Source organism: Mirounga angustirostris, unplaced genomic scaffold (assembly GCF_029215605.1).
Source record: "Mirounga angustirostris isolate CCGP_5_RB_7025 unplaced genomic scaffold, mMirAng1.0.hap1 SCAF_9, whole genome shotgun sequence".
NCBI lineage: Eukaryota > Metazoa > Chordata > Mammalia > Carnivora > Phocidae > Mirounga > Mirounga angustirostris.
The window spans coordinates 33,375,751-33,389,354 of record NW_026991717.1 but is presented as its reverse complement, the minus strand read 5'-3'; the positions used below and the strand labels follow the sequence as shown (position 1 = coordinate 33,389,354).

The 13,604-nt window shown below is 40.4% G+C and overlaps 1 protein-coding gene across 1 annotated transcript in view; it reads left to right on the top strand.

Annotated features, from left to right (window-relative positions):
• Positions 1-3,050: 3,050 nt before the first annotated feature.
• The window catches only part of REC114 (REC114 meiotic recombination protein), a 108,098-nt gene continuing 97,544 nt past the window's right edge, over positions 3,051-13,604 (top strand). The window contains exon 1 of the mRNA XM_045899734.2: positions 3,051-3,218. Coding sequence (XP_045755690.1) covers positions 3,060-3,218 — 159 coding nt within the window. The 5' untranslated portion in view covers positions 3,051-3,059. The remainder of the gene's footprint in view (positions 3,219-13,604) is intronic.

Below are 13,604 nucleotides of genomic sequence, written 5' to 3'. Positions count from 1 at the left end.
CAGATGTTGCTGGTAGGAGTGCAAAATGGTACAAGGCTTACTGCCACACGCTATTTTGCAGTTTTTTATAGGGTAAAACATATGTCTCTCTGGAATACAGCAATTTCACTCCTAGGTATAGGTTGAAGATAAATGACAACACGTATCAACAAAAAAGACTGGTACAAAAATGTTCATAACAGCTTTTAACAAAACACAGAAAACAACCCAAATGACCATCAACAGGTGAAGAACAAGTTACAATACAATCAAACAATAGAATGCTATTCAGCACTAAAAAGGGATGAACTACTGATACACCTCACACCATGGGATGAAGATAAAAGACAAAATTATACTGACCGAAGGAAGCACATATAAAAGGGTACATTCTGTACGGTTTCATATATATTAAGTCCAGGAACAGGAAAAGCCAAGCTATAGTGATAAAAATCAGACCAACGCCTGCCCTTGGGAGTTGGAGATTGACAGGAACAAGACACTCATAAGAAAACTTGGGGCAGGGGCTCCTGGGTGGCTCAATTGGTTAAGCGATTGCCTTTGGCTCAGGTCATGATCCTGGAGTCCCGGGATCGAGTCCCGCATCGGGCTCCCTGCTCAGTGGGGAGTCTGCTTCTCCCTCTGACCCTCTCCCCTCTCATGTGCTCTCTGTCTCTCTCATTCTCTCTGTCTCAAATAAATAAATAAAAATCTTTAAAAAAAAAAAAAAAAGAAAAGAAAACTTGGGGCTTTCGGAAATGTTTTATATCTTGTTTTGGATGTTGATTATATGAGTGTATAGAGGTGTCAAAACTTGCTTGTAATATCTGTGCTTTTATTGTATAAAATTGTACCTTGATACATATTATAGATTTATCTTTAAAAAAGAAAATACAATGACCATTAAAAATATGGAGTAATTTGCTCAGTGTTCTGCACCCTCTTCCCCACTCTCTCCACCCTCCTGCTAGACTGTAAGCTTCAGGAGGGTAGAAGCTGTACCTGGTTTGATCTCTACTGTATCCCCAGCACCAAGTACAGCATCTGGGACTTTTTGAATGCTCACATCACATTTGTTAATATCATAAGTTTTTAAGAGTCTCTGTGCATTGTGCTATGGCTTTCTCATATCTCCCTTTGCAGACATGAACTGTTCTTGGCAGACGCTGGTGGCCCCAGAAGCTCAAGCACAGGTGCATTGTCTAGGAAGGGAGCTTGCAGGTGGGAACCCAGCAGGGCCCTGGGTGTCCTTGGGCACTGACAGGGTCCCAACTGTGAACACCATCTGCTCCTGTGAAGGGTGTCTGACAGCATCCACAGCCCTGGACCTGGAAGGTGAGCACCTCTGAGACTGAATGTCAGGCTCCCATTCCCATCCTCCTGCCTACAGGGAGCCCATAGAAAGTCACTTTAACCGTGTGAATAGAAAGCACCAACATGTGTACCGCTTTGTAATTTACCAAGGGTTTTCCCACATATGATCTTATTTTATCCTTCTTCTGGCCCTTTAAGATGGGTATTTGCTAACCCTATTTTACAGAGAGGTTAAGTGATTTCCCCAAGGTCACAAGGCTGGCAAGTGGCGGAACTGGGACTCACACCAAGTTTCTATTTACTACTATATTAAATGCAATAGTGCTGTGTCATTTAAGGGCCTTCAGAAGCAGTTTCTGAAATCTGAAATAGAAAGATAAGTAACATATATCCTCTGCCTTGAATGCAATTTATTCTATATGCCCCTGAAAGATTAGCCTCCCTAGACCACCATTATAACAGCGTCACTCCCCTACACACATTTTCCATGTTCCTTATCACCTACCAAGTAGAATTCACTCTCCTTAGCTGCTGTTCAGTGCTCTGAACAGAAGTGAAGTGCCACTCTTCATCTGAATCCTTAGAGCACATGGTTTGTACCTTTTGTGTGGCAGTAACTATCAGGTATCATGGGTACTTCTCATTGTTTTCCTTATAAGATCCTAGAAGGCTAGATGCATGAGGTCCTAGAAGGTTAGATACATGACTTACCCATTTCTGTAACCCCTATAGTGACTAGTATAGTTACACACAGTGGATATTTAATGAGTGCTTTGTAGAGTGAATGAACTACCACCTCTCTAACCACTGTCTATGCATATACTACCCTTTGACATTTAGTTTTAAAAATTACTTGCATTATAACTCTATTTTATGTGTTTGGTTAACATAGTCTCCATCCTCTGTATACTCTGCTTCTGGTTTGACACAGACTCAATGAATACATAAATTCTTCGTTGAGTGTGGCAGACACTTGGAGAGATTGTGGAGACCACAGTTTTACCCTGGCTGTGTAACCTTGGACAAATCGCTTTTACCCTCTGGACCTTATTTTGCCTCCCATCTATTCAATGGGGGCAGTAATCTCTGTTTTGCTTCTTTAATTCACAAGGTTGTTGGGAGGACAAATGAAGTAACAGATGTAGAAGAGCTTTGTCGACTATAAATCACCCAGACCTGTCATTTAGTTGCACCTGCTGCTTGACTGGGGCACACCTTTTATGGCCGGCAGCATCCCACCCAATTGCTCCTCTCTTTTGGCAACAACTTGACCGTCTGGAGTCCAGAGGGTCACAGGATGAGGAGAAAATAGCCTTACTTCCTGAATGGCGGGTGGAATTGATGCTGTGTTGTGATGGGTTTGGGGTGGGCAGGGACATTGCCATCTGAAAGGCTGCTGGAAGGGAAACACACTTGTCCACGCAGCCTCGGAAAGCAGGCCTGGTCCCAGCGCGTAGAAGTTACAGGGAATCAGCCGGTTTTCGGAAATGTCCCAGTCAGAGCGGCTGGACCGTGACTTGGGCTGCCTGAGGGGAGGGGAGGGCCCCAGGGCTGCAGAGGCGAGGCCATCTACAGGCGCCACAGCAGAAGGCGCTCGGGGTCCAGAGTGACGCCCACTACCCCAGCAGCCCCCTGCAGGAGTCGTCGGGGTCCGCCCATTGGCTTCCACTGGCGGGGAAGGTGGGCCTTGGGCCAGCTCGCTTCCTGATTGGTTAGCTGCGCGGATTGGCACGTGCCCGCGTGCTGTGCACATCCTGAGGCCCGACATGGCGGAGGCGGGAAAAGAGCCTGCCGGCCTCGCGCTCCCGGGAGGAGGCGCGGCTCAGTGGCCTCTGCAGCGGTACGGCCGCTTCATGCCCTCGGGCCCCGGAGAGCCGCCGGGGCCTGGTCAGGACGCTGGGACAGCCTCTTCCCCCACGTGGAAGGTGAGGCCAGAGGGCAGGAAAGGCCGGGAGGGGCTCAACCCCCGGGGGGAGAGGGAAGACCGAGGCCAGCAGCCACACTGGGCTTAGTCCCCCGAATGCCACCCAGGCCGGAGGAGGGGACGCCGCAGGACTGACGGGACTGGCTAGCCGACAGCTAACAGGACATATTACGTAATCTCATAATTGGATCCAGTACATTCTCAAAATAATTACGCAAGGCAGTAGTCCTATGTTCAACAGATTATTGAGCAGCAGGTATGTGTGAGGCTTTATTCAGGGTGCTGGGGGTATGTCAGTGAACAAGAGAGAAATGGTCCCTACCCTCATTTATGTTTTCAGCTTAGTGGAGGACAAGTACTTATCCAAATGACTGTGTAATTATTTAAAACAGTTCCACATCCCTTATGCGGAAGGGAAGGTTAAATAGAACATGACCAAGTTGTCATGCTACGGGCAGTCAAGCACTCACACAGAAGAAGGACTAAGTTTGAATCCTTGCTTTGCTACTGAATTTCTCTGACCGTGCTGGGGTTATTGATCCTCTCTGTACCTTTTTTTAACTTACTTTAAAATAGAGATAATAATAGTATCCACTTCCTAGGATTGTTGTGAGCAGTGAATAAGTTAATATATATAATATATATAAATTACTTCAAACAGTCCTGGTAAAATTATATAAGGGTTTGCTGTTATTATTTTTTGTTGTGGTGGTATGTACTTTAATGCCAAGAGTTGCTAGTCATTCTGTTCCTTTTGGTCTGGTTTGACTGTTGGATGTGGACCCTGAAGTTTTCGATTATGCCTGTGCATGTGTATGTTAGTGTGATTTGGGCAGCAGAGTGTGGAAGAGTAAAAGAACAAATATTTCAGGTAGCATTTGCAGCATGTGCAAAGGCCCTACACCTGGAAAACCTCAGCACGTGTAATGTACAGAGAAAAAGAATAAGGCCGGTGCTTAGAGAACAAAGGGAGTGATAGCATAAGGTGCGAATATCTGGAGAGGTAGACAGGTGCCTTGTGAACATTATCCTAAAGTTGGTTGGAAGCCACTGAAGGGTTTTAAGTAGAATTTTCATATTTGAAAGATCACTCTGGCTGAAGTCTGAAGACGGAGTTGAAGGGGAATGTGAGTAGGTTCAGGAAGATCACTTAGAATGCTATTGTTGCAGGCAAGTGATGATAATGACTTCGACTAGAGTGGGGGTAGTTTGGAGAGGATGGCAGTGGGACTAGGGAAATTGGGCATATTAAAACTATATTTTGGAGGCCAAAATGGTAGGACTTGGAGGTTGATTGGATATGGGAGGAAAGGACTTCTGGGCTTCTAGCAGGAGCAACTGGGTAGATGGTTGGGGAATGGAAAACATTGGAGGAGGAACAGTGAGAGAAAGATCCAAGGCTTCAGTTTCAGATGTATTGAGTTTAAATGTGTTTGTGAAACATTCAAGTGGAGATGCTGAATAGGTAGTTGGGTATACTGGTGTAGAAGAAAGATGTGGGCTGGAGATGAATGTGTCATCAGCATGAAGTTGAAATTTATAGTTATGAGATTGCATGAAATTCCAGGACTGAGTCCCAAGATGGCCCAACATTTGTAGGTTAGGTAGAGGGGACAGAGTCCCTAAACAAGATTGACAAGGGACAGGGAGTTGGGGAGGCACCCAGGAGAAATGTCCATCAAAGCCACAGAAAGTTATTTTAAGAGGGAGAGAACAGGGGCGCCTGGGTGGCTCAGATGGTTAAGCGTCTGCCTTCAGCTCAGGTCATGATCCCAGGGTCCTGGGATCGAGTCCCACATCAGGCTCCCTACTCCTTGGGAGCCTGCTTCTCCCTCTGCCTCTCTCTCTCTCTCTCTCTGTCTCTCATGAATAAATAAATAAAATCTTTAAAAAAAAAAAAAAGAGGGAGAGAACAGTGAACTTTGTTGAATGATGCTGCAAAGTGGAGAAAAATGATGACTAAGGGATGTCCATTGGGTTTAGCAACATGAAGGTCCTTATGGTCTTTACCAAGAGAAGTTTCAGTGTAGTGAAGTGATGGAAACCAGATGAGGTAGGCTGAAGGGTGACTGGTAGGTGAGGGAGCAGAACCACCATGGCTAGACAATTCTTTGAGAGGCTTGACTGTGGATGAGAGTAGAGATGGGGCATAATGAATTGTTCACCAAATTCTCGAATGTTAGAGCTAGGGGACTACTTAAAGTTTGAAATCAATGTTCATATCTAGAACCATAAAAAAAGGCGTTCAGTGCCTAGTTGTACTCTTCCAGAATGCTGTATCCTGAGAAATTATATAGGCTGCAAATGCAAAAAAGGATGAATAAAGTTAAATTGAAGGATGTCTGATCTATAATTGTGTCTTATAAAAAACTGGGGATGTTTGAGAATATTTAATTTCTGAGTCTGCCCAACACGTTCCTTCATACTTTCTCTTACCACCGCTTCAAACCCTTTCTCCTAAGGCATCTTTGTTGGGTGCATTGGCTCAGATGCATATGGGTAACTCTCGGATTCTTATCCTGCAACCCAGAGGCCATGGACATTTGGCTATTGTAAGGAGTTCATTGTTATTACAGTTATTTCCCCCTTCTTTTTGCAAAGCTCTTCATAATTGCTTATGAGGAATGGCCCTTTTCAACAGTTTTCAAATGTTTGGCATAAAGCCACAGCTACAGTGACAAGAGATGAAGTTGGCTTTTGCAGTGCTTTTGAAAACTGAACATTTGTACCTTCCTTTGAATCTGTGCTGAAGCATCCTACCTGCTGTGATCAGTTTCAGCCTAGGTCTGTCATTTTTCTTTTTGGAAAATCGAAAGAGAAAACAAGATTTGTTCTATTTTATGTGCACTGTGACTATTGTGCAATAGTAATAATAAAAGATGAGCCATCTAAAGAACTGTACTAAGTCCTATGTGAATTTCTTATTTTAAAAATATATGGTACCTGCAGTAAAAAAAAAATATGTGTTAGGTAAAGCATAAAAATATATTATTGTGGAAGATAGAGTCATTCTGGTCGTTTTTTCCCTAGGGAACTTTCAAGCTGAACCTTGGTTTAAACTACTTTGAGTTTTTTTCATTTTTTTCTGAAATTATAGGAAGAACTGATCTGGTATTGTTCTATATAGTTATTTAATTACAGAGATTTTGTCACAATGACCACATGCTAGTGGCCACAAAAATGTTGACTCGAGAAAATATGGATAGTGTAAATCTTCTAAGACTTGAAATCCTGGTTGAAAGGGGAGGTCAAGTCTGAGACATAAATATTATATATAGAACATCTAATATATCTATATCTTCTGATTTATTTGTCTGAACCGAATTATTATGAAAAGTAACTATCTGGAGGTAAGTTAATCAACAGTTTGGAAGCAAATAAGCTTTTTATAATACTGTAAAAAAAAGGGGCACCTGGGTGGCTCAGTCGTTAAGCGTCTGCCTTCGGCTCAGGTCATGATCCCGGGGTCCTGGGATCGAGCCCCGCATCGGGCTTCCTGCTCGGTGGGAAGCCTGCTTGTCTCTCTCCCACTCCCCCTGCTTGTGTTCCCTCTCTCACTGTGTCTCTTTCTCTGTTAAATAAATAAAATCTAAAAAAAAAAAAAATACTGTAAAAAAAAGTGAAAAAAAAAATCAACAGTTTAGAACTATGCTACTCAGACTTCATAGTGCATAGAAATCACATGGGGATTCTGTTTTATTTTTTTATTTTTTTAAAGATTTTATTTATTTGACAGAGACAGCGAGAGAGGGAACACAAGCAGGGGGAGTGGGAGAGGGAGAAGCAGGCTTCCCGCCAAGCAGGGAGCCCGATGCGGGGCTCGATCCAGGACCCTGGGATCATGACCTGAGCCTAAGGCAGACGCTTAACGACTGAGCCACCCAGGCGCCCCGGGGATTCTGTTTTAATGCAAATTCCGACTCAGTAGGTCTGGTATGCGGAATAAAATTCTGTAGTTCTAGCAAATTTACAGGTAATGCTGATGCTGCTGGTTCTAGAACCACACTTGGAGAGGCAAGGGTTTTGAAGACCTTGCATGAAATGGGCAGCTGTACAGTAAAATTAATAAAATGACTTCATGGACTTATGAAGTAAGGCAATCAGATTCATAATGAATATGCAAATGTCTTGTTAATAGGGTTAATATTTAAGCCATCTGTCATTTAAGTGGAATGAGCAAATGAAATACAAACTTGAACTTGGTTTTAATACCTTACATCTGTTAGCCCAAGCCTTACTGTAAAGATTATCATAATAACAGATTGGTCCATTTTGTGTATTTTATATCTGAATACAATTTAGCCTACTAATTTGAGAATGATTTTGAAAGGTGATGTTAAATTGTAGGTTGCTTTTAAGTTAAAGTTTTACCCTGTTTTTCAGATTCCAGGATTTCTTAGACATGCCCTAATTGGTTGAACCTGACAATTTCTTATTTTTTCCTTTCAAAGGGAAAAAAATCAACCTTTAATTTTTATAGGAGGACTTAAAATAATTGCCCTACTTAGAAATTAAGAAATAGAATATGAAGTTTGTACTTGAGATGAACTTCTAAATGCAGATTCAACATAAGATATACTTCAGGTCCTCTCAACAGTATCCTTTTTTTCATTGTATTCCTAGTGCCTGCATATTAACTAGCATATGATTGCTTGTTGCTCAGTGAATGTTTGAGTGTGTACTAACTTTTTAAAATTTTCCTTATGATAATGTGATAATTATGGCATGATGGTTACTATTTATTAGGTATTTACTTTATTTCTTACAGAAGTCCTATGAAGCAAATACTGTTGTACTGTTTTATAGATAGGTAAACTAAAACTCAAGAGAGGTTCAGTGGCTTGCCCAGGAACACAGGGATAAGTTAAGAATAGAGAATTTATTCAGAGCCTGGTTTTCCTACCTCTAAAGGTTGTGCTTTTAACCACCTATGCTGTTTGTCTTCAAAGTGTTAATATTTCATATAGGGAATAGCACTTCAATTATGTAGATGAGGGATTTTGAGATTAACACACAGAGTGTAAATGATAAAAATGACAGGTTTTTTTTTTTTTTAAGGAAAATTTAAGATTTAGTAAAACCCCAAGAAAATGATTTTTAAAAAAGTAAAATAGTAGTTCTTTACATGTCTGGTAATTTTTGATTGGATGCCTGATGTGAATTTTGCCCTGTTGGATGCAGGATATTTTTGTATTCCTATAAATATTCTTGAATTTTCTGGGATAAGTTATCTGGAAACAGTTTGATCCTTTCAAGTCTTGCTTTTAAGCTTTGTCAGGTGGGACCAGAGCAACATTTGACCTAGGGCTAATTTTTTTCTCACTCCTGAGGTAAAACTCTTCAGGGTATTCTACCCAATGCCCTGTAAATTATGAGGGTTTTCACCCTAGCTGATGAGAACAGGCACTATTCCCTGCCCTATGTGAGGTCTTGGGATTGTTCCCTTAAATCTTTTCAAGTGGTTCTTTGCCCAGCCTCACATACATATATTCCAAAGAGTTGAGGAATCTCTGCAGGTGTTGGGAGTTTTCTCTCTGGTATTCTGTCCTGTGAACTGTGAACTGGAGCCACACTGTCCTCCCTGGACTCAAAGCTCTAGCCCCTCAAGGAAGCGTCACCCTGTGCTGCCTGGGCTCCTCCTCTTGGTACTTTGGCCTGGAAACTTTCTCCAAGAAGTAATCTAGGGCAGTCGTAAGGCTCACCTTCATTTTTCATTATGTCTCAGGAATCATGGTTTTTATTACCTAATATCCAGTGTCTTGAAAACTTGTTTCCGTTAATTTTTTCTGTTTTTTTAGTTGTTTGAGGCATTTTCCACTTCAGTTCATCAGTTCAACAAAATATTATTAAATTGTCTCCTGGCTACTTAGCATTTAGTTAGGCACTAGAGAGGCTATGGAACTCTCCTTGTGTTTCATCACAGTCTTAAAATATTGGAGCACTCAAGCACAGGATTACAAGAACGGGTAGGGCCTGATCATAGAGCAGTGTTTCCCAAGGTGTAATGGGCTGACTGCTTTCAACAGTCTCTTGGGGTGCTTGTTGAAAATGCAGTATCATGGTTCCTGCGCTAGACCTAATGAATCAATCTCTGGGGGGTGACACTCTAGTTATGTTTAAGTATTGCAGTCCATCCTCATGCCCCAATTCTGAAGGAAAGGTGGGGAAGAAGGAATAATTGACAAAGTAATACTGATACTATATAGCTCTTTACAATTTATGTTTTCATCAACCTCTTCCAATTTAATTCTCACCACTCTTTAGATCTATCTTACTACCATTTTATAGAAGAAGCTGAGGCCTGCCTAGGTTAAATGGCTTGCCAAAGGTTTATGTACGAAGTAGAACTAATTCTAAAACTCAGGTCTTCAAGCCAGTCCTCGTTGTGCTGTACACTACCACTTCCTACAGTGGTATTTTCTCTTATGTCACTGCGACTTATTCTTTCATGCAGCTTCTTTTGTTTTTTTTTGAAGAGTTAACAGGTTATATTTTGTATTAGGGTTCATATTGACTCTGAGTAACAGAAAATATAAAATAACAGTGGATTAAATAAGGTGAAAGTTTATTATTCTCCACATAGAAGTGCAGGGCTGGTATGACACTCCACAGTGTCAGGAACTGAGGAACCTTCTGTTTTGTTCCTCTGCGTGGCCATGGTCTAATAGTCCAAGATAGAAGTGATATCCTCGACAGCTTGGTGGAGGAAGGAATCAAGAAGTAACAGAAGGATATATACCTGCTGTCTCTTAAGGAAGATTTCCCATAAGTGCCACATGGTACTACCTCCTTCAGCACAGTGGCCAGAACTTAGAGCTGTGGCCATCCTAACTGCATGGACAGCTGCCATAAGTAGTCTGTAGTCCACAAGATCATGTGTCCAGCTAAAACCCAGCAGTTCTGTTACCATATAGAAAGGAAAATGGGTATTGGAGAATAGCTAGAAGTCTGCCACACTCTTTTCTCTTCTGAATCTGGAGACTGCTAAGAAATGAATTTTTATTCCTGGGGTCCCTGGCTGGAACTCAGGAGCATTTTCTTTCTTGCTATCTTTCTTTCTTTTTTTTAAAGATTTTATTTATTTGAGAGAGAGTGAGCGAGAGAGAGAGGGAGAGAGAGGGAACACAAGCAGAGGAAGGGGCAGCGGGAGAGGGAGAAGCAGACTCCCCACCGAGCAGGGAGCCTGATGCTGGGCTCCATCCCAGGGCTGTGGGATCATGACCTGAGCTGAAGGCAGACTGAGCCACCCAGGCGCCCCTCAAGGGCATTCTCTAAAAAAATAGCAATAACCAAAATATCCTGTTATTTAGAGCATAATTATAATATGGCCATCGATGTATATATTACTTGTGGGGTTTTTTTTGTTTTGTTTTGTTTTGTCTTTGGTCTGGGTGTTATGCTCTTGTGATTGTGTTTATTATTGTTACCGTTAACACTTAGCATTTCTATGAAACAGCAGAAACAAAATACTGAATTTTACAGTTTGGTAAGAGGTATGTAGCAGAATCACTTTCATTAGCATAAATATATTCTACTAGTTTGTTGAGATAATTTATGAGTCACTTTAGTTACCAAGAGGGAAGCAGCTGATAGCCTACTTAGCAATCTTGCATGTTTTTCATATTTCAAAATGCATAAATCCCTTAGGACCGATATATAGAGCTGTGACACTTTCTGAGGGGTCTTAAAGGCAGGGTAAAAAAAACCCTTAATCAAGTGCATAATTTGTCACATTTGAAGAGTAACACTGTTTTAACCTTTCATCTAAGATATACGTACCTTTGAAATACTTTTCTGTATTTTCATATATTTCTTTAAATTTTTTCTGTTTAACTTTATTTTTTATTTTATTTTATTTTTTTTAGAGAGGGAGACGGGAGGGTGGGATAGAGGGAGGGGGTGGGGAGAGAGTATCTTAAGCAGGCTCCACACCCAGCACAGAGCCCAATACGGGGCTCTATACAGCAACCCATGAGATCATAACCTGAGCTGAAATCAAGAGTTGGTCGCTTAACTGACTGAGCCAGTTCTTTGGAAGGAATATATGTCTGTGAGGCTGGGCAAAGAACCACTTGAAAAGGCACCCCCTTTTCTTTTTTCTTTTTTTAACTTTAGATTAGTGTTATAGTACAGTCTTGCCCAGATATATGCATATAAAATATTAGAAGACTCTGATTTAACCAATGTATAAGCTGTGCCTGAAAATCCCAACTTGTAATATAGGCAAGTTCTATATTTCAGTGTGTCCTACATATTGATGTTGAAATACCACAATAGAGGTCAGTTTGATGTAAATCTTTTTCACTCCATTTTATTGAGATATAATTGACATATTTATTGAGATATATATAATATAACTTTTAGATGTATAACATAATGATTTCAAATATGTATATATTGTGAAATGATTACCACGATAAGTTTAGTTAATATCCATAAGTTTACATAGTCACAAATTTTTTTCCTTGTGATGAGGACTTTTTAAAGATTTTATTTATTTGAGAGAGAGAGCATGAGCAGGGGGAGGGGCAGAGGGAGAGGGACAAGCAGACTCCCCTCTGAACATGGAGCTCTTCACAGGGCTTGACGGAGGGCCAGGGGGAGGTTGGATCCCAGGACCCTGAGATCATGACCTGAGTGGACTGAACCACCCAGGTGCCCTAGTGATGAGAACTTTAAAGATCTGTCCCCAGCAGTTTTCAAATATACAATACAGTATTGTTAGCTATAGCCATCATATTGTATATTAATATCCCCAGAACTTATAAGTGGAAGCTTGTACATTTTGACCATGTTCAAGTATTTTGCCCACCACCCATCTCTATTCTCTACCAATCCGTTCTCTGCTTCTATGAGTTTGGCTTTTTTTAGGTTTCACATGTAGGTAAGATCATCCAGTATTTGTCTTTCGGTGTCTGGCTTATTTCACTTAGTATAATGCCCTCAAGGTTCATCCGTATTATCTCAAATGGCAGGATTTCCTTCTTTTTATGGCTGAATAATACTCTATCATGTGTATATATGTCTGAAATGATCTTTATTCTTTCATTTCCAAGTCTTGGCTATTATAAACAATGCTGCAGTGAACAAGGAGGTGCATATATCTCTTCAAGATAGTGATTTCGAGTCCTTCAGTTATATACCTAGAAGTGGATTTGCTGGATCATGTGGTATTTCTTTGATTTTTTTTTTTTTTGAGGAACCTCTATACAGTTTTCCTTTGTGGTTGTACCAATTTATATTCTCACCAACAGCATACAAGTATTCCCCTTTCTCTATATCCGTGCCAGCACGTGTTATCTCTTGTCTTTTTGATAATAGTCATTCTAACACATGTGAGGTGATAACTCGTGATTTTTCATTTATATTTCCCTGATGATTAGTGATACTGAGCACCATAAGATGTACCTTTTGAACAGCTTTGGGAAAATGTCTTTTCAGGTCCTTTGCCCATTAAAAAATTGGATTATTTGCTTTTTTGCTATTGAGTTATATGAGTTGCTTATATATTTTGGATGTTAACCCCTTGTTAGATATGTGGTTTGCAAATATTTTCTCCCATTCCATGGTTGTCTTTTCATTTAATTAATCATTTCTTTTTCTGTGCAGAAACTTGTTAGTTTGATGTAGCCCACTTATTTATTTTTGCTTTTGTTGCTTGTGCTTTAAGTGTCATATCCAAAAAATCATTACCTAGACTAGTGTCAAAGAGCTTTTTCCTTGTGTTTTCTTCTAGAAGTTTTATGGTTTCAGGTCCTACATTTTTCTTCAATCTCCTTTGAGTTAATTTTTATGAGTGATGTAAAATGGGGGACTAGTTTCATTTTTTTGCATGTGAATATCCAGTTTCCCCAGCACTGTTTATTGAAGAGACTGTCTTTTTTCCATTGAGTATTCTTGGCTCCCTTGTCAAATATTAGTTGACTGTATATGCATGGGTTTATTTCTGGGTTCTCTATTCTGTTCCATTGGTCTGTGTGTCTGTTTTTATGCCAATACCATACATACTTTTTTTTTTATGACCTAAATCTTAAGCCACATTTAGGTTAAGAACTAGAAAGAAGAGAAGATATGAATATGATAAATGTTTTCTCTGACACCTTAAAATTAATATCTTTTTCTGTGATGACTTGGTTATTAGAGATAACATTTTTCTTTGAGCTTTCCATATTGTGCTAATGTGAACATTCCAGTAAAATGCTAAATCATTAAAAATATTTCCCAAGAACCAGAAATAAGTATTTTTTTTTTCTCAAATGCCTAGATTATATTAGGCATTATGATATTTGGAATTTGTGGAGTTAGGACACTGCATGTAGTATTCTTGTCCTTCACAGTAAGCTAAGTACCTTTACTTAATCATGCTTATACCTAGTTAATGAAGAAA